Genomic DNA, 23843 nt, shown 5'->3' with positions numbered 1-23843 from the left:
TCTGTTTGCATTCATTAATTTTTGCTTTAAAAGTTTAGAGACACTTATATGACATTATGACTTGAGATGCTCATTTATCTAGCTTCATTTTCTGTGACATCACACCACTCTTCATTTAGCCTGGGTACTGGGAGGGTTGACGATGGCTGCGTGGTGAGACAGCACTTCAGTGGTTGTCAAGTTGCACTCCTCTGACCCAGTTAGCCGTCTTACCTTTCTGCCTCACAAACTCATGGACTACTGGCAATCTGTCCACAAACACACAATCTCTCCTCGCCACATATAACACTTGACAACACTAAACTCATATAGCACATTCTTCATAACTAGACTTTCCTGTGGTGAGCATTATGTGCTAGCCCTACCTTTTGGCAAAATGATAGGATCAGGAGATAGGAGTAGTAGGTAGGGACATTTAGAGAGGAAAATCAGGAAGAAGTAGTCAAAAGGAACATTGGGTAGGAGCCTCTGAAAACACTGGGCTAAGCCCTAACAGGCCACTCTGCCAGTGGCCTGTTAGGGGTGAGGCACTAAAGGATATGAAGCAGTGCTGGAGTTCACTGCTGCTGTGGCCACCACCTTGAGGGAGTCCCAAAAAGGAACAGGGGTCAGAGATGTAGATATTTAGATAGGTATCTTCTCAACATGGTCTTTGAATTCTATTTACCCCTTTATGACGACAAGCAAATGTTTTACATTTTTCAATTTCTATCACTTCCTTTGTTTTATCTTTATACAGAGTCCCCAGCGTATTCTTAATAACTGTTCTATCTATGTCTCTGATCCCTGCTCTATTTAGGAACTTCCTCAGGGAGGTGGCCACAGCAAGAGTCTCCATAACTGGTGAACTTCAGAGCCACTTTTTAGCTTTAAGTGCCTCACCCCGAACTGGCCACTGGCAGTGGGCAACTCTAGTGCAGTGTTTTCAGACATTCCTACCTAATGTTCCTACTGACTACTTCTACCTAATACATCAACCTAATGTTCCAGCCTATCACTTCTACCTAAAGATCCTACCTACTATTTCTATCTAATATTTCTAACTAATAATCCTGTGTAATGTTCCTACCAACTACTTTTAATCACCAATCCTACCATTTTGCCAAAACCCAAGGATAGCACATATTCACCATCGGTAACATCTACTGTTAAGAAGAAAGAGTTGTGCGAATTAAGTGTTGTACTGTTATGTAAGACAAGTAGAGACTGTATGTTTGTGGACAGAATGCCAGTACTCCACATCTGGGTGAGGCAGAAAGGAAAAACAGCTACCTGGATCAGAGGAGTGCAACTTGACAACCAATGAAGTACTGGCTCATTACACAGCCATCAATAGCCCTCCCAATACCCAAGTGGGTAATACTGGTAATATACCTCTTTGGTAGCTGGCTGCTTACCAATTACTACCTAGTAACTGACTGGTAATACTTGTTCTATAACTTACTTGCTCACATTCCCCTCCCTGAAATTCAATCAGTTTCACATCTGTCCATATGTAGACACTGTCTTTTTGCATAGTCTGATCAAATCAAATCAGTATGCTTATTCAGGTGTCATCAGTAAAGCTTCTTTATAAGCTTTCTCCTATTGAGCATTTAGGCTAGAACCACTCCTTGTGGTTCCCAACAAAGAAAATCTTACTCAGACATGATTTTGTTTGCCACCAATCTGAACTCTGTTTATCTAAACTCTGTAATCCATCTTCCTAGCTTACCCTTAATGGTGTGTTTAGCTGCTTTCTCTTTTACAATTCTGTGGTTTACTTTGTCAAATTCCTTTGCAAAATCAAGGACAAGTGAGAGAAAGAAAATGGAAAGGTGAGGGATAAAATGTAAAGCCAGGAGACAAAGAAAAATGAAGGAATATGGTGTTTGTAAGACAAATGCTCTGCCTAGACAAGCAGCCTAGATTTGATGAGACAGAAAGTGATACAACCATTTCTAATGCAGGAGTCAGATGATTCTGGGTATTACTCCAACATAGGAAGTCAGCATGGTAGTGCTTTTTAAGGTCACTGTATATTCTGACCATGAATCTTTCCAGGAATATCAAGGTGATACAATGCCGATTCAAGGAGAATGGGGAGACCAAATTGAAGATTAAAGGACAGAATGAAAAAGATTTTGAGCGATCGGGTTCTGAACATGCAATAGAGTGAAAGATATGCAAGAAGGAGAGTGAATTGGAACAACGTGGTATACTTGGGGTCAATGTGCTGTCAATGGATTGAACCAGGGAATGTGAAATGTCTGGGATAAACCATGCAAAGGTCTGGGGCCTGGATGTGGATAGGGAAGTATGGTTTTGGTATATTACATATGACAGCTTGTGTATGGATGTGAGTAGATGTGGCCTTTCTTCATCAGTTTCCTAGTACTACCTCACTGATGCAGAGGACAGCAATCAGGTATGGGGGAGAAGAGGAGAATGTATATGCTATCATTTTTTTTTCTTTAATGCATTTGTGTTGTTTCCTATGGGGTGGGGTGGCATTGGGAATGGATGACAGCAAGTAGGTATGAACAAGTTTAAGTGTATATACATGTATGCATAGGTATGTGTATATATGTGTATGCATAGGTATGTGTATATATGTGTATGCATAGGTATGTGTATATACATGTATATGTTTCTATGTATGTATATTTCTAAGTCTCCCCCTGAAGATGTAATTTGCAGGAAAGTGCACCTGAGACTTACATAATCCATTTTTCCTTATGGTTATCAGCAAACATCTACGTATGTATGGGTACAATATATAGAGTTTTTTCCTTTTTATACTTAACTGCCACTTCCTGCATCAGCAAGGTAGCACAAGATGAAGAAACGCCCGTCCACTCACATACACATATATATGCATAAATGCCCATTCACACACATTTATTTATATCTATTTTGCTTTGTCGCTGTCTCCCGCTTTTGCGAGGTAGCGCAAGGAAACAGACGAAAGAAATGGCCCAACCCACCCCCATACACATGTATATACATACACGTCCACACACACAAATATACATACCTATACATCTCAATGTACACATATATATACACACACAGACATATACATTTATACACATGTACATAATTCATAGTCTGCCTTCATTTATTCCCGTTGCCACCTCGCCACACATGGAATAATATCCCCCTCCCCCCTCATGAGTGCGAGGTAGCGCTAGGAAAAGACAACAAAGGCCCCATTCGTTCTCACTCAGTCTCTAGCTGTCATGTAATAATGCCCGAAACCACAGCTCCCTTTCCACATCCAGGCCCCACACAACTTTCCATGGTTTACCCCAGACGCTTCACATGCCCTGATTCAATCCACTGACAACACATCTACCCCGGTATACCACATCGATCCAATTCACTCTATTCCTTGCACGCCTTTCACCCTCCTGCATGTTCAGGCCCCAACCACTCAAAATCTTTTTCACTCCATCTTTCCACCTCCAATTTGGTCTCCCACTTCTTGTTCCCTCCACCTCTGACACATATATCCTCTTGGTCAATCTTTCCTCACTCATTCTCTCCATGTGACCAAACCATTTCAAAACACCCTCTTCTGCTCTCTCAGCCACGATCTTTTTATTTCCACTCATCTCTCTTACCCTTATATTACATACTCGATCAAACCACCTCAGACCACATATTGTCCTCAAACATCTCATTTCCAGCACATCCTGTGCACAACTCTATCCATAGCCCACGCCTCGCAACCATACAACAATGTTGGAACCAATATTCCTTCAAACATACCCATTTTTGCTTTCCGAAATAATGTTCTCGACTTCCACACATTCTTCAAGGCTCCCAGGACTTTCGCCCCCTCCCCCACCCTATGATTCACTTCCGCATCCATGGTTCCATTCGCTGCCAGATCCACTCCCAGATATCTAAAACACTTTACTTCCTCCAGTTTTTCTCCAATCAAACTTACCTCCCAATTGACTTGACCCTCAACCCTACTGTACCTAATAACCTTGCTCTTATTCACATTTACTCTTAACTTTCTTCTTTCACACACTTTACCAAACTCAGTCACCAGCTTCTGCAGTTTCTCACATGAATCAGCCACCAGCGCTGTATCATCAGCGAACAACAACTGACTCACTTCCCAAGCTCTCTCATCCCCAACAGACTGCATACTTGCCCCTCTTTCCAAAACTCTTGCATTCACCTCCCTAACAACCCCATCCATAAACAAATTAAACAACCATGGAGACATCACACACCCCTGCCGCAAACCTACATTCACTGAGAACCAATCACTTTCCTCTCTTCCTACACGTACACATGCCTTACATCCTCGATAAAAACTTTTCACTGCTTCTAACAACTTGCCTCCCACACCATATACTCTTAGTACCTTCCACAGAGCATCTCTATCAACTCTATCATATGCCTTCTCAAAATCCATAAATGCTACATACAAATCCATTTGCTTTTCTAAGTATTTCTCACATACATTCTTCAAAGCAAACACCTGATCCACACACCCTCTACCACTTCTGAAACCACACTGCTCTTCCCCAATCTGATGCTCTGTACATGCCTTCACCCTCTCAATCAATACCCTCCCATATAATTTACCAGGAATACTCAACAAACTTATACCTCTGTAATTTGAGCACTCACTCTTATCCCCTTTGCCTTTGTACAATGGCACTATGCAAGCATTCCACCAATCCTCAGGCACCTCACCATGAGTCATACATACATTAAATAACCTTACCAACCAGTCAACAATACAGTCACCCCCTTTTTTAATAAATTCCACTGCAATACCATCCAAACCTACTGCCTTGCCAGCTTTCACCTTCCGCAAAGCTTTTACTACCTCTTCTCTGTTTCCCAAATCATTTTCCCTAACCCTCTCACTTTGCACACCACCTCGACCAAAACACCCTATATCTGCCACTCTATCATCAAACACATTCAACAAACCTTCAAAATACTCAATCCATCTCCTTCTCACATCACCACTACTTGTTATTCATACACATATACATACATATACATGTACATAACATATCCACATATACATACACATACACAGACATATACATATATACTTTTTCTTTTTTCATACTATTCGCCATTTCCCGCCTCAGCGAGGTAGCGTTAAGAACAGAGGACTGGGCCTCTGAGGGAATATCCTCACCCGGCCCCCTTCTCTGTTCCTTCCTTTGGAAAAAAAAAAAAAAAAAAAAAAAAAAAAAAAAAAAAAAAAAACTTGCTTGCCTTCATCCATTCTGGTGCTACCCCGGCCTGCAGGAAAAAGCATCACTACCCCTTGTTTCAATGAGGTAGCGCTAGGAATACAGACAAAAGACGCCACACTCACTCACACTCAGTCTCTAACTTTCATGTGTAATGCACCAAAACCACAGCTCCCTATCCACATCCAGGCCCTACAGACCTTTCCATGGTCTACCCCAGATGTTTCACATGCCCGATTCAGACCACTGACAGCATGTCAGCCCCATTATACCACATCGTTCCAATTCACTCCATCCCTTGCATGTCTCTTACCCTCCTGTATGTTCAGGCCCTGATCGCTCAAAATCTTTTTCACTCCATCCTTCCACCTCCAATTTGGTCTCCTGCTTCTTGTTTCCTCCCCCTCTGACACATATATCCTCTTTGTCAATCATTCCTCGCTCACTCTCTCCATATGTCCAAATGATTTATTTCCACACATCTCTCTTACCCTTTTATTACTTACTCGATCAAACCACCTCGCACCACATATTGTCCTCAAAACATTTAATTTCCAACATATCCACACCCTCCGCATAACATTAACACATCCAACCTCCTCCGTATAACCCTAACACATCCGTATAACCCAATCTATAGCCCATGTCTCGGAATCTATAACATTGTTGGAGGTACTCCTTCAAACATGCCAATTTTTGCTCTATGAGATAACATTCTCTCCTTCCACACATTCTTCATCACTCCAAAAAACATTCGCCCCCTCCCCCACCCTATTATTCACTTCTGCTTCCATGCTTCCATTCACTGCTAAGTCCACTCCCAGATATCTAAAACACTTCAATTGCTCCAATTCTCCTCCATTCAAATTTACCTCCCAATTAGCTTGTCCCTCCACCCTACTGAACCTAATAACCTTGCTCTTATCCACATTTACTCTCAACTTTCTCCTTTTACACACTTTTCAAAACTCAGTCACCAACTTCTGTAGTTTCTCACTCAAATCAGCCATTAGAGCTGATCATTAGCAAACAACAAATGACACACTTCCAAGGCCCTCTCATCCCCAACAGATTGCATACTTGCCCCTCTCTCCAAAACTCTAGCATTTACCTCCCTAACAACCCTATCCATAAACAAATCAAACAACTATGGGGACATTACACCCCTGCCGCAGACCGACATTAACTAGGAACCAATCACTCTCCTCTCTTCCTACTCATACACATGCCTTACATCAATTGTAAAACCTTTTCACTGCCTCTAGATAGTTACCTCCCAGACCATATACTCTTAAAACCTTCCACAAAGCATCTCTATCAACCCTATCATATGCCTTCTCCAGTTCAAATAAATGCTACATACAAATTCATTCGCACACATTCCTCAGAGCAAACACCTGATCTACACATCCTCAACCACTTCGGAAACAACACTGCTCTTCCCCAGTATGATGCTCTGTACATGCCCTCACCCTCTCAATTAATACCCTTCCATATAATTTCCCTGGAATACTCAACAAACTTATGACCTTGTAGTTTGAACACTCACCTTTATCGCCTCTGCCTTTGTACAATGGCACTATGCATGCATTCCATCAATCCTCAGGCACTTCACCATGATCCATATGTACACTAAATATCCTTACCAACCAATCAACAACACAGTCACCCCAATATTTAATATATTCTAATGCATTACCATCCAAACCCACCGCCTTGCCAGATTTCATCTTCCACAAAGCTTTCACTAACTCTTCTCCCTTAACCAAACCATTCTCCCTGACCCTCTCACTTTGCACACCACCCCAACCAAAACACCCTAAATCTGCCACTCTATCATCAAACACATTCCACAAACCTTCAAAATACTCACTCCATCTCCTCAATCACTACCTGTCATCATTTCCCCAACTGCCCCCTTCACCGATGTTCCCATTTGTTCTCGTCTTATGCATGTTATTTACTTACTTCCAAAGCATCTTTTTATTCTCCCTAAAGTACGATGATACTCTCTCATTTGCTCTCTTTTTCAACCCTAGTATCTCTTGACCTCCTGCCACTTTCTTTTACACATCTCCCAGTCATTTGCACTCCTTCCCTGCAATCATCGTCCAAACACCTCTCTCCTTTCTCTTTCACTAACAACTTTACTTCTTAATCCCACCACTCACTACCCTTTCTAATCCACCCAACTCCCACCTTTCTCATGCCATATGCATCTTTCACACAAGCCATCACTGCTTCCCTAAATACATTACATTCCTCACCCACTCCCCTCAACATTTGCTCCCACCTTTTGCCATTCTACACTTAATCTCCCTTGGTACTTCTTCACACAAGTCTCCTTTCCAAGCTCACTTACTCTCACCACTCTCTTCTCCCTAACATTCTCTCTTTTTTGAAAACCTCCACAAATGTTCACATTTGCCTCCACAAGATAGTGATCAGACATTCCTCCAGCTGCCCCTCTCAGCACATTAACATCCAAAAGTCTCTCTTTTACACACCTATCAATTATCATGTAATGCCCTTCGACCATCTCTCCAACTCACATACGTATACTTACATCTATCTCCCTTTTTAACCAAGGTATTTCCAATCACCAGTCTTTTTTCAGCACATGAATCCACAAGATCTTCACCATTTCCATTCACAACACAGAATACCCCATGTACACCAATTATACCCTCAACTGCCACATTACTCACCTTCGCATTTAACTCACCCATCACTAAAACCTGGTCTCGTGCATCAAAGCTGCTGACACACTCACTCAGCTGCTCCCAAAACACTTGCCTCATTTTCTTTTTCATGACCATGTGCATAAGCACCAATAATCACCCATCTTTCTCCATGCACTTTCACTTTTACCCACATCAATCGAGAATCTACTTCCTTACACTCTATCACATACTCCCACAACTCCTGCTTCAGTAGTGCTACTCCTTCCTTAGCTCTTGTCCTCTCACCAACCCCTGACTTTACTCCCAAAACTTTCCCAAACCACACTTCCCCTTTACCATTGAGCTCCATTTCACTTAGATCCAGAACACCCAGGTTTCTTCCCACAAACATACAACCTAACTCTCCTTTCTTCTAATCTTAGTTACATCCACACACATTCAGACACTCCAATCTGAGCCTTTGAGGAGGATGAGCACTCCCTGCTTGACTCCTTCTTCTGTTTCCCCTTTTAGAAATTGAAATACAAGGAGGGAGGGTTTCCAGACCCCCATTCCTGCCCTCTTTAGTCACCTTCTACAATATGCGGGGAATACATGGGAAGTATTTTTTCTCTCCTATCTCCAGGGATAAAAGGTTTATTTTATTTGTTTTGCTTTGTCGCTGTCTCCCACGTTAGCGAGGTAGCGCAAGGAAACAGACGAAAGAATGGCCCAACCCACCCTCATACACATCCACACACGCAAATATACATACCCATACATCTCAACGTATACATATATATATACAAACACAGACATATACATATATACACATGTACATAATTCATACTGTCTGCCTTTATTCATTCCCATCGCCACCTCGCCACACATGAAATAACAACCCCCTCCCCACATATATCCTCTTTGTCAATCTTTCCTCACTCATTCTCTCCATGTGACCAAACCATTTCAAAACTCCCTCTTCTGCTCTCTCAACCACACTCTTTTTATTACCACACATCTCTCTTACCCTTACATTACTTACTCAATCAAACCACCTCAAACCACATATTGTCCTCAAACATCTCATTTCCAGCACATCCACCCTCCTGCGCACAACTCTATCCACAGCCCACACCTAGTAACCATACAACATTGTTGGAACCACTATTCCTTCAAACACACCCTCTTTTGCTTTCCGACTTCCACACATTCTTCAAGGCTCCCAGAATTTTCTCCCCCTCCCCCACCCTATGATTCACTTCCGCTTCCATGGTTCCATCCGCTGCCAAATCCACTCCCAGATATCTAAAACACTTCACTTCCTCCAGTTTTTCTCCATTCAAGCATCAAAAAAATATAAAGATATTAGCACAAAATCCTTAGCCAGTCTCACCACCATTATAAACCTACATGATGGCTAATATTCATCCATGATTTACTTAATTGCTTTATGTAAATTTTCAACAGTATCAACATTACTCATTTCACTAAAAATAAACTTCAAATAAAAAAATGCCAAAACAATTTCAGAAATGTTTACCTATTCTGAGATGACATCAAAATCATTCTTCCTGACAAACTTCACAAATATCATTCATTATTTAGCAACAATGATTGTACAAATCACCACATTACTTTGTCAATAATACTACTTGAGCAATCCAGCAGTAAGAATATCAAAGTCTTCAAGATTATATTCATGCAAACTTCTATTATTTCTTCTATTTCATCAGTACATAAACAGTACATAAAACTTTTCTGCTTAGCTCTAGATTTGTGAATATCATGCATCCCAAAGGAAAGAAGTTGTGAATTCTTTATCCAATCTAATTAATATTTCATGCTTCTGGTCCAAACTTGGCTAAATCATCTATTTCTTTACAGAAGATGCAAAAGGAATTGAAGGTAAACATTGAGAAGCCATACCATTATTCACAGAATCTCTTGTTTTTGTGAGGGGCAGGTACACTTCACTTAGAAAATTTATCATGTGGGTATGAGCAAAGGTGGAAGAGCTAAGACATGAGCACAGATGATGGTTCTTTCACGAAATATGAAAAAAATTGCAAGTGTTTAGATTTTGTGCCAATCTCACTTAGCACTGCAAATTATCACAAAATGCACATCATAGTGCAAATTTGTGATGATATACTGAAAATCAGGACCAAGTGTATATAATACAATATTCATGGTGGATTTTATATCAATTTACATCTGAAGCAACTTTCAGGATTAAAAATAAAACTGCACTGACCTGAACTTTAAGAGGCCGTCCACCTCCACGGGAGGTTTGTTTTTCCATAAGACTTTTTGTTTGAGAGCACTGCTGAAACGAAGAGCATCTCACAATGCATCGACCTTCTCGATCTATACTGGTAGCAAATGCCACAGCATCCTTATGTGTACATTCTATGGCTCGCTCCAGCGTACTGATTACCTAAAAACAAACACTGTATTTCATATAAATCTACCTTCATACTAACAAAATCATGATAGTTACACAGCTAGAAAACAAAAGCTGCTATGCTCACTTTCAGTTCAATGTTTTGAGTAAATCCATTTTACTATACTGACCTGGTCATAAGTGTGTGTCTCATCATTATACAGCATAGTGACGTAAGTATCTCTGATATCATAGAGGCTTGATAAATTTGTGGGCTCACGGTCGGATTCTCGAATCTCTAAGTCCTTAGGAATTGACAGGACTACTTCATACGTAAGAAGTTCCTTGGCATATGGCAATATACATTCAAATATTAGATGGATCCTCTCAGTCTGAAATGAAAATGTAAACACTTCAAAATATCAAAACTTTTCTTCTGCAATAACAGACAAACACTTGTTATTGGCCATTACATATCAATGACCTCTCATTGTGTAAATAATGTTATAAAAGTTTTCCTTAACAATGTGTATTTTCAATACTGAAAAACCATTTCTCTGAAGGGAGAGACTGCCTTATGATCATTAAAAGAGTAAGTGTTCACATAAATCAAAGCAACATTCAACGACTCAAGATTTTATTCTCTTTGACCACCAAACTATCTGAGGGTAGTTAATGCTTGTTTGTAAAATAACCAAAAAGCAATCTACTCAGGACTGTGAAATCAATGGCACTAAATGCAAGTGGTACATCCCAGCAAACAACATTTATCACTCACTAGGCACTGGATTTTGTGTCTTTGGCTGTCAATGTAAGGACTCGTAAAACTGAATTTCAAAATTTCATTTATTAAACACTGGCATCAGTATAACACTAAAACATTCAATCAAAGAGACTGGTTTAAATAGAAATTAAAAAAAAATACATGAAAATACAAAATTATACAGTAATAAGAAATAAAAAACAAACAAGACATTAGGCATGCACATGTTATGAGTTAATTGGACCAATGTGGTAAAGAAAGGTCGACAAAGTCAATGAGACTGAACCAGAGCATGTGAAATGGCAGGAGGAAACCATGGTAAGGTCTGTGGAGCCTGGTTGTGGATAGGGGGCTGTGGTTTCAGTGCACTGTACTGACAGATAGAGAATGGATGTGAGCAAATGTGGCCTTTCTTTGTCTAAAGTTGGTGCTACCTCACTGATGCATGAAATATTGGACAAGTATGAAAACAAAAACAAAATATCAGCAATCTTAGGGGAACATTTGTTTGAATGGCCTCAAGCTTTGGGTTGGGTATTCAACCTGTGTAGGTGCACATTATCCTCATGCAGTGGGATATTTTTGGGTGTTTAAAATTAAACTCTGAAGGACCAAAGCCATGTAAAATGAAATCAGTGCAAAGCAAAAATGTGCACCCAAATTTAATACCATCATGTACAAGCAAAAGAAAGGGATACAGATCCAATACCTCTTAAGAGCCACAAGTGAAAGGAACAAAGTAAAAATGTCGTACGAACAACAATCAACAGGTCCATGTTGCAAAACTGGAAGTGAGTTAGTGATGGAGGATGATGCTGGGACACAACACCTGTACTCTGGCCCAATAAAATCAAAGGCCTGGACAGGTTACTGCATGGTTTTTAGTTTTTTACAAACAAGATTTAGCAAGCCTCATACATGTGAAGTTTGTCGGAAACAGTAAAACCCACACATATACATCCTCTTTCAAGGATAAAATGATGTTTTAATTCCTATGTGAGCAAGCTCTCTCTCTCTCTCTCTCTCTCTCTCTCTCTCTCTCTCTCTCTCTCTCTCTCTCTCTCTCTCTCTCATGCTCCCTGCATTCTGTTTTAATAACTGTTGGTGTCACTGGACTCTAACTGCATATGGTTATGTCACAAGTGAGATGTCTCTCACTTACGATGAAGTTGCATCATCATCAATGGATGGGAAGGAGTTCAATCTCATCAAAGAACTTGCTCCAAAGAAACCTATAATTTTCTTGCTCCTGCATGGAACACAGCCTCCAAGCTTCATAAATAGGGTACTAGGGTGGTATTATAATGCTAATACCTTTAAATAATAATAATAATACTAATAACAACAATAATAATAATAATAATAATAATAATAATAATATTATTTATCTTATTTATTTTGCTTTGTCGCTGTCTCCCACGTTAGCGAGGTAGCGCAAGGAAACAGACGAAAGAATGGCCCAACCCACCCACATACACATGTATATCCATACACGTCCGCACACACAAATATACATACCTATACATCTCAACGTATACATATATATATACACACACAGACACATACATATATACACATGTACATAATTCATACTGTCTGCCTTTATTCATTCCCATCGCCACCTCGCCACACATGAAATAACAACCCCCTCCCCCCTCATGTGTGCGAGGTAGCGCTAGGAAAAGACAACAAAGGCCACATTCATTCACACTCAGTCTCTAGCTGTCATGAAATAATGCATCAAAACCACAAATCCCTTTCCACATCCAGGCCCCACACAACTTTCCGTGGTTTACCCCAGACACTTCACATGCCCTGGTTCAATCCATTGACAGCACATCAACCCCAGTATACCACGTTGTTCCAATTCACTCTATTCCTTGCACGCCTTTCACCCTCCTGCATGTTCAGGCCCCGATCACTCAAAATCTTTTTCACTCCATCTTTCCACCTCCAATTTGGTCTCCCACTTCTCCTCGTTCCCTCCACTTCTGAAACATATATCCTCTTGGTCAATCTTTCCTCCCTCATTCTCTCCATGTGACCAAACCATTTCAAAACACTCTCTTCTGCTCTCTCAACCACACTCTTTTTATTACCACACATCTCTCTTACCCTATTATTACTTACTCGATCAAACCACCTCACGCCACATATTGTCCTCAAACATCTCATTTCCAGCAAATCCACCCTCCTGTGCACAACTCTATCCATAGCCCATGCCTCGCAACCATATAACATTGTTGGAACCACTATTCCTTCCAAACATTCTTCAAGGCTCCCAGAATTTTCGCCCCCTCCCCCACCCTATGATTCACTTCCGCTTCCATGGTTCCATCCGCTGCCAAATCCACTCCCAGATATCTAAAACATTTCACTTCCTCCAGTTTTTCTCCATTCAAACTTACCTCCCAATTGACCCTCAACCCTACTGTACCTAATAACCTTGCTCTTATTCACATGTACTCTCAACTTTCTTCTTTCACACACTTTACCAAACTCAGCCACCAGCTTCTGCAGTTTCTCACATGAATCAACCACCAGCGCTGTATCATCAGCGAACAACAACTGACTCACTTCCCAAGCTCTGTCATCCACAACAGACTGCATACTTGCCCCTCTTTCCAAAACTCTTGCATTCACCTCCCTAACAACCCCATCCATAAACAAATCAAACAACCATGGAGACATCACACACCCTTGCCGCAAACCTACATTCACTGAGAACCAATCACTTTTCTCTCTTCCTACACGTACACATTAATAATAATAACAATAATGTGGAAAGGGAGCTGTGGTTTCGGTGCATTATACACGACAGCTAGAGACTGAATGTGAACGAATGTGGCCTTTGTTGTCTTTTCCTAGTGCTACCTCACGTGCGTGCGGGGAGAGGGGGGGTTGTCATTTCATGTGAGTCAAGGTGGCGATGGGAATGAATAAAGGCAGCAAGTATGAATTATGAACATGTATATATGAATATGTCTGTGTATGTATATATATGTATACGTTCAAATGTATAGGTATGTATATATGCATGTGTGGACGTGTGTGTGTATACATGTGTATGTGTGTGGGTTGAGCCATTCTTTCATCTGTTTCTTTGCGTTACCTCACTAACGTGGGAGACAGCAACAAAGTATAATAAATAAATAATAAATATCAAAAAAATAATAATTGGGGAGAAAGAATACTTCCCATGTATTCCCTGTGTGTTGTAAAAGGTGACTGAAAGGGGAGGGAATGTGGGGCTGGAAACCCCCCCTGCAGTTTATTTACATTTTCATAAAAGTAACAGAGAAGGGGCCAAGTGTGGATATTCCCTCTAAGGTTCAGTCCTCTGTTCTTAATGCACCTCGCTAATGAAGGCAATGGCGAATATGTATGAAAGAAAAAACTATAATTACTATTTATTTACTATACTTGATTGCCATTTCCCATGCCAGTGAGGTAGCGCCAAGAAACAGACAAAGAAAGACCTGTCCATTTATATACACACAAGCCCATAAACATATATACATATACACATATACACACACAGCCATATACATATATACAGATGTACATATTCATATTCGCTTGCCTTCATTCATTCCTGGCGCCACCTGGCCCCGCAGAAAACATCGCCACCCCCTGGATCAGTGAGGTGGCGCCAGGAAAACAGACATACAAGGCCACATTAATTTACACTCAAGTATAATAAATTATTAATAATTTACCTGGAGAAGGCATACGACTGAGTTGATACAGAGGCTCTGTGGAAGGTATTAAGAATATATGGTGTGGGAGGCAAGTTGTTAGAAGCAGTGAAAAGTTTTTATCGAGGATGTAAGGCATGTGTACGTGTAGGAAGAGAGGAAAGTGATTGGTTCTCAGTGAATGTAGGTCTGTGGCAGGGGTGTGTGATGTCTCCATGGTTGTTTAATTTGTTTATGGATGGGGTTGTTAGGGAGGTGAATGCAAGAGTTTTGGAAAGAGGGGCAAGTATGCAGTCTGTTGTGGATGAGAGAGCTTGGGAAGTGAGTCAGTTGTTGTTAGCTGATGATACAGCGCTGGTGGCTGATTTGTGTGAGAAAGTGCAGAAGCTGGTGACTGAGTTTGGTCAAGTGTGTAAGAAGAAAGCAGAGACTAAATGTGAATAAGAGTAAGGTTATTAGGTACAGTAGGGTTGAGGGACAACTCAATTGGGAGTTAAGTTTGAATGGAGAAAAACTGGAGGAAGTGAAGTGTTTTAGATATCTGGGAGGGGATTTGGCAGTGGATGGAACCATGGAAGCAGAAGTGAATCACTGGGTGGGGCAGGGAGCGAAAGTTCTGGGAGCATTGAAGAATGTGTGGAAGTCGAGAACATCATCTCCGAAAGCAAAAATGGCTATGTTTGAAGAAATAGTGGTTCCACCAATGTTTTATGTTTGCGAGGTGTGGGCTGTAGATAGAGTTGTGCAGAGGAGGGTGGATATGCTGGAAATGAGATGTTTGAGGACAGTATGTGGTGTGAGGTGGTTAGATCGAGTAAGTAATAATAGGGTAAGAGAGATGTGTGGTAATAAAAAGAGTGTGGTTGAGAGAGCAGAAGAGGGTGTGTTGAAATGGTTTGGTCACATGGAGAGAATGAGAGAGGAAAGATTGACAAAGAGGATATATGTGTCAGAGGTGGAAGGAACGAGGAGAAGTGGGAGACCAAATTGGAGGTGGAAAGATGGAGTGAAAAAGATTTTGAGTGATCAGGGCCTGAACATGCAGGAGGGTGAAAGGCGTGCAAGGAATATAGTGAATCAGAACGATGTGGTATACCGGGGTGGACGTGCTGTCAATGGATTGAACCAGGGCATGTGACGCGTCTGGGGTAAACCATGGAAAGTTCTGTGGGGCCTGGATGTGGAAAGGGAGCTGTGGTTTCGGTGCATTATTACATGACAGCTAGAGACTGAATGTGAACGAGTGGCCTTTGTTGTCTTTTCCTAGCGCTACCTCACGCACATTTGGGGGGAGTGGGTGGTTATTTTCATGTGTGGTGGGGTGGCGATGGGAATGAATAAAGGCAGACAGTATGAATTATGTGCACGTGTATATATGTATATGTCTGTGTGTGTACATATATGTATACATTGAAATATATAGGTATGTATATTTGTGTGTGTGGATGTGTATGTATATACATGTGTATGTGGGTGGGTTGGGCCATTCTTTCATCTGTTTCCTTGCGCTACCTCGCTGAAACGGGAGACAGCAAAAAAAGCAAAATGATAAATATAATAATTAATCATTATACTTGACTGCTGTTTCCAGCATCAGCGAGGTACGGCCAGGAAACAGATGAAGAATGGCCTATTCCACTGATATACACACACATATATATAAATGCCCATACACACACATATATGGTGTGGGAGGTAAGTTGCTAGAAGCAGTGAAAAGTTTATACGAGAAGCAAGAGAGGAGAGTGACTGGTTCCCAGTGAAAGTCAGTCTGCGGCAGGGGTGTGTGATGTCCCCATGGTTGATTAATTTGTTCATGGATTGGGTGGTTAGGGAGGTAAATTCAAGAGTTTTGGAGAAAGGCGAGAGTATGCAATCTGTTGGAGATGAGAGGACCTGGGAAGTAAGTCCATTGTTGTTGACTGATGACAGAGCTCTGGTGGCTGATTCAAGTGAGAAACTGCAGAAGTTGGTGACCGAGTTTGGAAAGTGTGTGAAAGGAGAAAGTTGAGAGTAAATGTGAATAAGAGCAAGGTTATTAGGTTTAGCAGGGTTGAGGGACAAGTTACTTGGGAGGTAAGTTTGAATAGAAAAAAATTTGGAGGAAGTAAAGTGCTTCAGATATTTGGGAGTGGACTTCGGAGCAAATGGAAACATGGTAGTGGAAGTGAGCCACTGGAAGGGGGAGGGGGCGAAGGTTCTGGGAGGAAGGCACAATGTGTGAAAGGAGAGAACATTATCTTAGAGAAAAAATGGGTATGTTTCGAGCCGTCATGTGTAATGCACCGAAACCACAGCTCCCTATCCACATCCAGGCCCCACGGAACTTTCCATGCTTTATCCCAGACCTTTTACACATCCAGGTTCAGTCCATTGACAACATGTCGACCCAAGTATACCACATCGTTCCAATTCACTCTATTCCTTGCATGCCTCACCCTCCTGAATGTTCAAGCCCCAATCTCTCAAAATCTTTTGCAATCCATCCTCCCACTTCCAATTTGGTCTTCCGCTTCTCTTGTTCCCTCTAGCTCTGACACATATATCCTCTTTGTCAATCTTTCATTACTTATTCTCTCCATATGTCCAAACCATTACAACACATCCTCTTCTGCGCTACTTCCACACATCTCTCTTACCCTTTCATTACTTAATTGATCAAACCACCTCACACCACATACTGTCCTCAAACATCTCATTTCCAACACATCAACCCTCCTCCGCACAACCCATGCCTCGCAACCATATAACAATACTGTTGGAACTACTATTCCTTCAAACATACCCATTTTTGCTCTCCTACATAAAGATCTGTCCTTCCACACATTCTTCATTGCTCCCAGAACCTTCTCCCCCTCCCCCATCCTGCGACTCACTCCCACTTCCATGATTCCATTCGCTGTTAAGTCCACTCCCACATATCTAAAATACTTCACTTCCTCCAATTTTTCTCAATTCAAACTTACATCCCAATTAACTCATCCCTCAACCTTAGTGAACCCAATAACCTTGTTCTTATTCACATTTACTCTCAACTTTCCCCTTTCACACACTTTTCAAAACTCAGTCACAAACTTCTGCAGTTTCTTACTAAAATCAGCCATCAGAGTTGTATCATCAGAGAACAACTGACTCACTTCCGAAGCCCTCTCATCCCCAATGGAAGGATTATTTGCCCCTCTCTCCAAAACTCATGCATTTACCTTCCTAACCATCCCATCCATAAACAAGCATGGGAATATAATAATAATAATTATTTCTTATCTATCTATTGTCCTCAGTCGCTGTCTCCCGCATTAGCAAGGTAGTGCAAGGAAACAGACAAAAGAATGGCCCAACACACCCACATACACGCACATACACATAAACACCCACACACGCACATATATGCACCTAAACATTTCAATGTATACATACATATAAATACATAGACATTAGCATATACACACATGTACATATTCACACTTGCTGCCTTCATCCATTCCCTTCGCCACCTCGGTACACAAGAAAAAAACAGCACCCCCTCACCCCTGCGTGCACAACGTAGCGCTAGGAAAAGACAACAAAGGCCACATTCATTCACACTCAGTCTCTAGCTGTCATGTATAATGCATTGAAACCACAGCTCCCTTTCCACATCTAGGCCCCACAAAACTTTCCATGGTTTACCTGAGATTCTTCACATGCCCTGGTTCAATCCATTAGCAGCACATCCATCATGGTATACCATATTCTTCCAATTCACTTTATTCCTTACACGCCTTTCATCTTCCTGTATGTTCAGGTCCCGATTGCTCAAAATCTTTTTCACTCCATCCTTCCACCTCAAATTTGGTCTCCTACTTCCCCTTGTTCCCTCCACAACTGACACATATATCCTCCTTGTCAATCTTTCCTCACACATTCTCTCTATGTGACAAAACCATTTCAAAACACCCTCTTCTGTTCTCTCCATTACAATCTTTGTACCACCACACATCTCTCTTAACCTTTCATTACTTACTCGATCAAACCAGCTCACACCACATATTGTCCTCAAACATTTCATTTCCAATAAATCCACATTCCTCTGCACAACCCTATCTATATGCCTCGCAACCATATAACATTGTTGGAACTACTATTCCTTGAAACATACTCATTTTTGCTCTCCGAGATAACGTTCTCACCTTCCACACATTTTTCAATTCGCCCAGAACCTTCACCCCCTCCCCTACCCTGTGACTCACTTCCGCTTCCATGGTTCCATCCCCTGCTAAATCCACTCCCAGATATCTAAAACACTCCACTTCCATCAGTTTTTCTCCACTCAACCTTGCCTCACAATTAACTTGATTTGAATGCAAAAGTGAGTAATGTGGCAGTTGAGGGAATAATCGGTATACATGGGGTGTTCAGTGTTATAAACAGAAATGATGATGAGCTTGTAGATTTGTGCTGAAAAAGGACTGGTGATTGGGAATACCTGGTTTAAAAAGAGAGATATACATAAGTGTAAGTAGGAGAGATGGCCAGACAGCGTTACTGGATTATGTGTTAATTAATAGGTGCGTGAAAGAGAGACTGTTGGATGATAATGTGCTGAGAGGTGCAACTGGAAGGATTATTTTCATTATCTTTTTATCATACGCTGTTGCTGTCTCCCACATTAGCGAGGTAGCGCAAGGAAACAGATGAAAGAATGCCCCAGCTCACCCACATACACATGTATATACATACACGTCCACACACGCACATATACATACCTATACATTTCAAAGCATACACATATATACATACAAAGACATATACATATATACACATGTACATAATTCATACTTGCTGCCTTCATTCACTACTGTTGCCACCCTGCCACACATGAAATGACAATCCCCTCCCCCCCACACGAGCGCAAGGCAGTGCTAGATAAAAACAAAGGCCACATTCGTTTACACTCAGTCTCTAACCGTCATGTATAATGCACCGAAACCACAGTTCCCTTTCCACATCCAGGCCCCACAAAACTTTCTATGGTTTACGCCAGACACTTCACATGCCCTGGTTCAATCCATTGACAGCACATCCACCCTGGTATACCACATCATTCCAATTCACTCTATTCCTTGCACACCTTTCACCCTCCTGCATACTCAGGCTCCAATCGCTCAAAATCTTTTTCACTCCATCTTTCCACCTCCAATTTGGTCTCCCACTTCTCCTCGTTCCCTCCACCTCTGACACATATATCCTCTTTGTCAATCTTTCCTTACTCATTCTCTCCAAGTAACCAAACCATTTCGAAACACCCTCTTCTGCTCTTTCAACCACTCTTTTCATTACCACCCATCTATCTTATCCTTTCATTACTTACTCGATCAAACCACCTCACACCACATATTTTCCTCAAACATCTCATTTCCAACATATCCACCCTCCTCCACACAACCCTATCTATAGCCCACGCCTTGCAACCATATAACATTGTTGGAACCATTATTCCTTCAAACGTACCCATTTCAGCTTTCTGACATAATGGAGGATTGTCTGATCATTATCTTGTGGAGGTGAAAGTGAAGATTTGTAGAGGTCTCCAGAGGAATGCTGGGGTGAAGAGAGTGGTGAGAGTAAGTGAGCTTCGGAAGGAGACTTGTGTGAGGAAGTACCAGGAGAGATTGAGTGCAGAATGAAACAAGGCGAGAGCAAAGGACATAAGGGGAGTGGGGGAGAAATGGGATGTATTTAGGGAAGCAGTGACGGCTTATGCAAAAGATGCTTGTGGCATGAGAAGCGTGGGAGGTGGGCTGATTAGAAAGGGTTGTGAATGGTGCGATGATGAAGTAAGATTATTAGTGAAAGAGAAGAGAGAGGCATTTGTACAATTTTTGCAGGGAATATGTATAAAAGAAAGAGGCAGGAGTCAAGAGAAAGGTGCAAGAGGTGAAAGAGAAGGCAAATGAGAGTTGGGGTGAGAGTTTCATTAAATTTTAGGGAGAATAAAAAGATGTTTTGGAAGGAGGTAAATAAAGTGCGTAAGACAAGAGAACAAATGGGAACATTGGTGAAGGGGGCTAATGGGGAGGTAATAACAAGTAGTGGTGATGTGAGAAAATGTAGTGAGTATTTCTAAGGTATGTTGAATGTGTTAGATGATAGAGTGGCAGATATAGGTTGTTCTAGTCGAGGTGGTGTGCAAGGTGAGAGGGTTAGGGAAAATGATTTAGTAAACAGAGAAGAGGTAAAGAAAGCTTTGCAGAAGGTGAAACCAGCAAGGCAGCAGGTTTGGATGGTACTGCAGTGGAATTTATTAAAAAAGGGGGTGACTGTGTTGTTAACTGGTTGGTGAGGATATTCAATATATGTATAGCTCATGGTGAAGTGCCTGAGGATTGGGGGAATGCATGCATAGAGCCATTGTACAAGGGCAAAGGGGATATAGGTGAGTGTTCAAATTACAGAGGTATAAGTTTGTTGAGTAGTCCTGGGAAATTATATGGGAGGGTATTGATTGAGAGGGCAAAGGCATGTACAGAGCATCAGATTGGGGAAGGGCAGTGTAGTTTCAGATGTGGTAGAGGAGGTGTGGATCAGGTATTTGCTTTGAAGAATGTATGTGAGAAATACTTAGAAAAACAAATGGATTTGTATGTAGCATTTATGGATCTGGAGAAGGTATATGATGATAGAGTTGATAGAGATGCTCTGTGGAAGGTATTAAGAGTATATGGTGAGGGAAGCAAGTTGCTGGAAGCAGTGAAAAGTTTTTATCGAGGATGTAAGGCAGGTGTATGAGTAGGAAGAGAGGAAAGTGATTGGTTCTCAGTGAATGTCGGTTTGCGGCAGGGGTGCGTGATGTCTCCATGGTTGTTCAGTTGTTTATAGATGGGATTGTTAGGGAAGTGAATGCAAGAGTTTTGGAGAGAGGGGCAAGTATGCAGTCTGTTGTGGATGAGAGGGCTTTCAATGTGAGTCAGTTGTTGTTCCCTGATGATACAGTGCTGGTGGCTGACTCGGGACAGAAACTGCAAAAGCTGGTGACTGAGTTTGGTAAAGTGTGTGAAAGAAAAACGCTGAGAGTAAATGTGAGTAAGAGCAAGGTTATTAGGTACAGTAGGGTTGAGGGACAAGTCAACTGGGAGGTAAGTTTGAATGAAGAAAAACTGGAGGAAGTGAAGTGTTTTATATGTCTGGGAGTGGATTTGGCAGCGGATGGAAACATAGAAGCGTTGGAGGTAAGTTTGAAAGAGGAAAAACTGGAGGAACTGAAGTGTTTTAGATATCTGGGAGTGGATTTGGCAGCAGATGGAACCATGGAAGCGGAAGTGAGTCAAAAGGTGGGGGAGGAGGGTGAAAGTTTCTGGGAACGTTGAAAAATGTGTGGAAGGCGAGAACATTATCTCAAAAAGCAAAAACAGGTAAGTTTGAAGGAATAGTAGTTCCAACAATGTTATATGGTTGCAAGGCATGGACTATAGATAGGGTTGTGCAGAGGAGGATGGATGTGCAGGAAATTAGATGTTTGGGGACAATATGTGGTGTGAGGTGGTTTGACTAAGTAATGAAAGGGTAAGAGAGATGTATGGTAATAAAAAGAGTGTGGGTGAGAGAGCAGAAGAGGGTGTAACGAAATGGTTTAGTCACATGGAGAGAATGAGTGAGGAAAGATTGACCAAGAGGATATATGTGTCAGAAGTGGAGGGAACGAGAAGTGGGAGACCAAATTGGAGGTTGAAGGATGGAGTGAAAAAGATTTTGAGTGATCAGGGCCTGAACATGCAGGAGGGTGAAAGGCGTGTAAGGAAAAGAGTGAATTGGAACGGTGTGGTATACCAGGTTGGACGCGCTGTCAATGGATTGAACCAGGGCATGTGAAGCGTCTGGGTTAACCATGGAAAGTTTAGTGGGGCCTGGATGTGGAAAGGGAGCTGTGGTTTCAGTGCATTATACATGACAGCTAGAGACTGAGTGTGAACGAATGTGGCCTTCGTCATCTTTTCCTAGCACCACCTCATGCATGTGTGAGGAGAGGGGGTTGTCATTTCATGTGTGGCGGGGTGGCAACGGGAATGAATAAAGGCAGCAAATATGAATTATGTACATGCGTGTATATATATATATATGTTGAAATGTATAGGTATGTATATGTGCGTGTGTGGACGTGTATGTACATACATGTGTATGTGGGTGGGTTAGGCCATTCTTTCATCTGTTTCCTTGCGCTACCTCGCTAACTCGAGAGACAACAAAGTATAATAAATAAATAATAATAATCTCTGGAGACGGGAGAAAGATTACTTCCCATACATTCCCTGTGTGTTGTAAAGGGTAACTAAAAGAGGTGGAAGCAGGGGGGCCGGAAATCCTGTCCTCCAGTGTTTACTTGTCCAAAAGAAAGAACAAAGAAGAGGGTTAAGTGAAGTATTATCCTCTAAGGCTCAGTCCTCTGTTCTTGAAGCTTCCTCATTAAAATGGGAAATGGCGAATATGTATGAAAAACTAATAATAATAAAAATAATAATTCATCATTATCAACTCCATTCCCATTCACCTGAGGTGCATTAAGCATCTAGAGCCTCTGAATTAATTTTCACACTTACCCTCAAATTATGTAGTGTATCATCAGCTTCCACATTGACATACGTGATACTACATTTTTTCCTTTGCTTAACTGCCTACCTACACCACTTCCAAAGGTAAAATACCTCCACTGTATATGATCAAATATTCCTATGACATCCTCATCTGATTTGAGCTCCTTGAAACTCATTCACCGTATGTCAATTTTTCAAACCAAAAACTTCAGTGGTTGTCAAGCTGCACTCCTCTGACAAGGCAGCTGTCCTTTCTTTCTGCCTTACCCACATGAGGACTATTGGCATTTTGTCTACAAACATACAATCTCTCCTAGTCATACATACTACTTGAAAACTCTTAATTCACACAGATCATTCTTTGTAACTAGATTTTTCTGAAGTGAGTACTCGGTGTTAGCCCTGACTCCTGGCAAAATGTTAGGAGCAATTAGATAGAGGTTATAGGATGGAACATTTAGACAGCAAAATTAGGTATAAACCAAAGACAAAAAAAGTAAGTAGGAACATTAGAAAAGAGCAGCCAATAGCAACTTTAGGTATGAGCCCC

At 41.4% G+C, this 23843-nt stretch overlaps 1 protein-coding gene across 1 annotated transcript in view; it reads right to left on the bottom strand.

The window, feature by feature from the left end:
* The window catches only part of Ubr1 (Ubr1 ubiquitin ligase), a 514997-nt gene that overhangs the window by 407571 nt on the left and 83583 nt on the right, over positions 1-23843 (bottom strand). Inside the window, 2 exon segments of the mRNA XM_071669737.1 lie at positions 10137-10319; positions 10457-10657. Coding sequence (XP_071525838.1) covers positions 10137-10319; positions 10457-10657 — 384 coding nt within the window.

This window comes from Panulirus ornatus, chromosome 14 (assembly GCF_036320965.1).
Source record: "Panulirus ornatus isolate Po-2019 chromosome 14, ASM3632096v1, whole genome shotgun sequence".
NCBI lineage: Eukaryota > Metazoa > Arthropoda > Malacostraca > Decapoda > Palinuridae > Panulirus > Panulirus ornatus.
The sequence above is the reverse complement of the archived record's forward strand: the minus strand, read 5'-3'. Positions and strand labels throughout refer to the sequence as shown.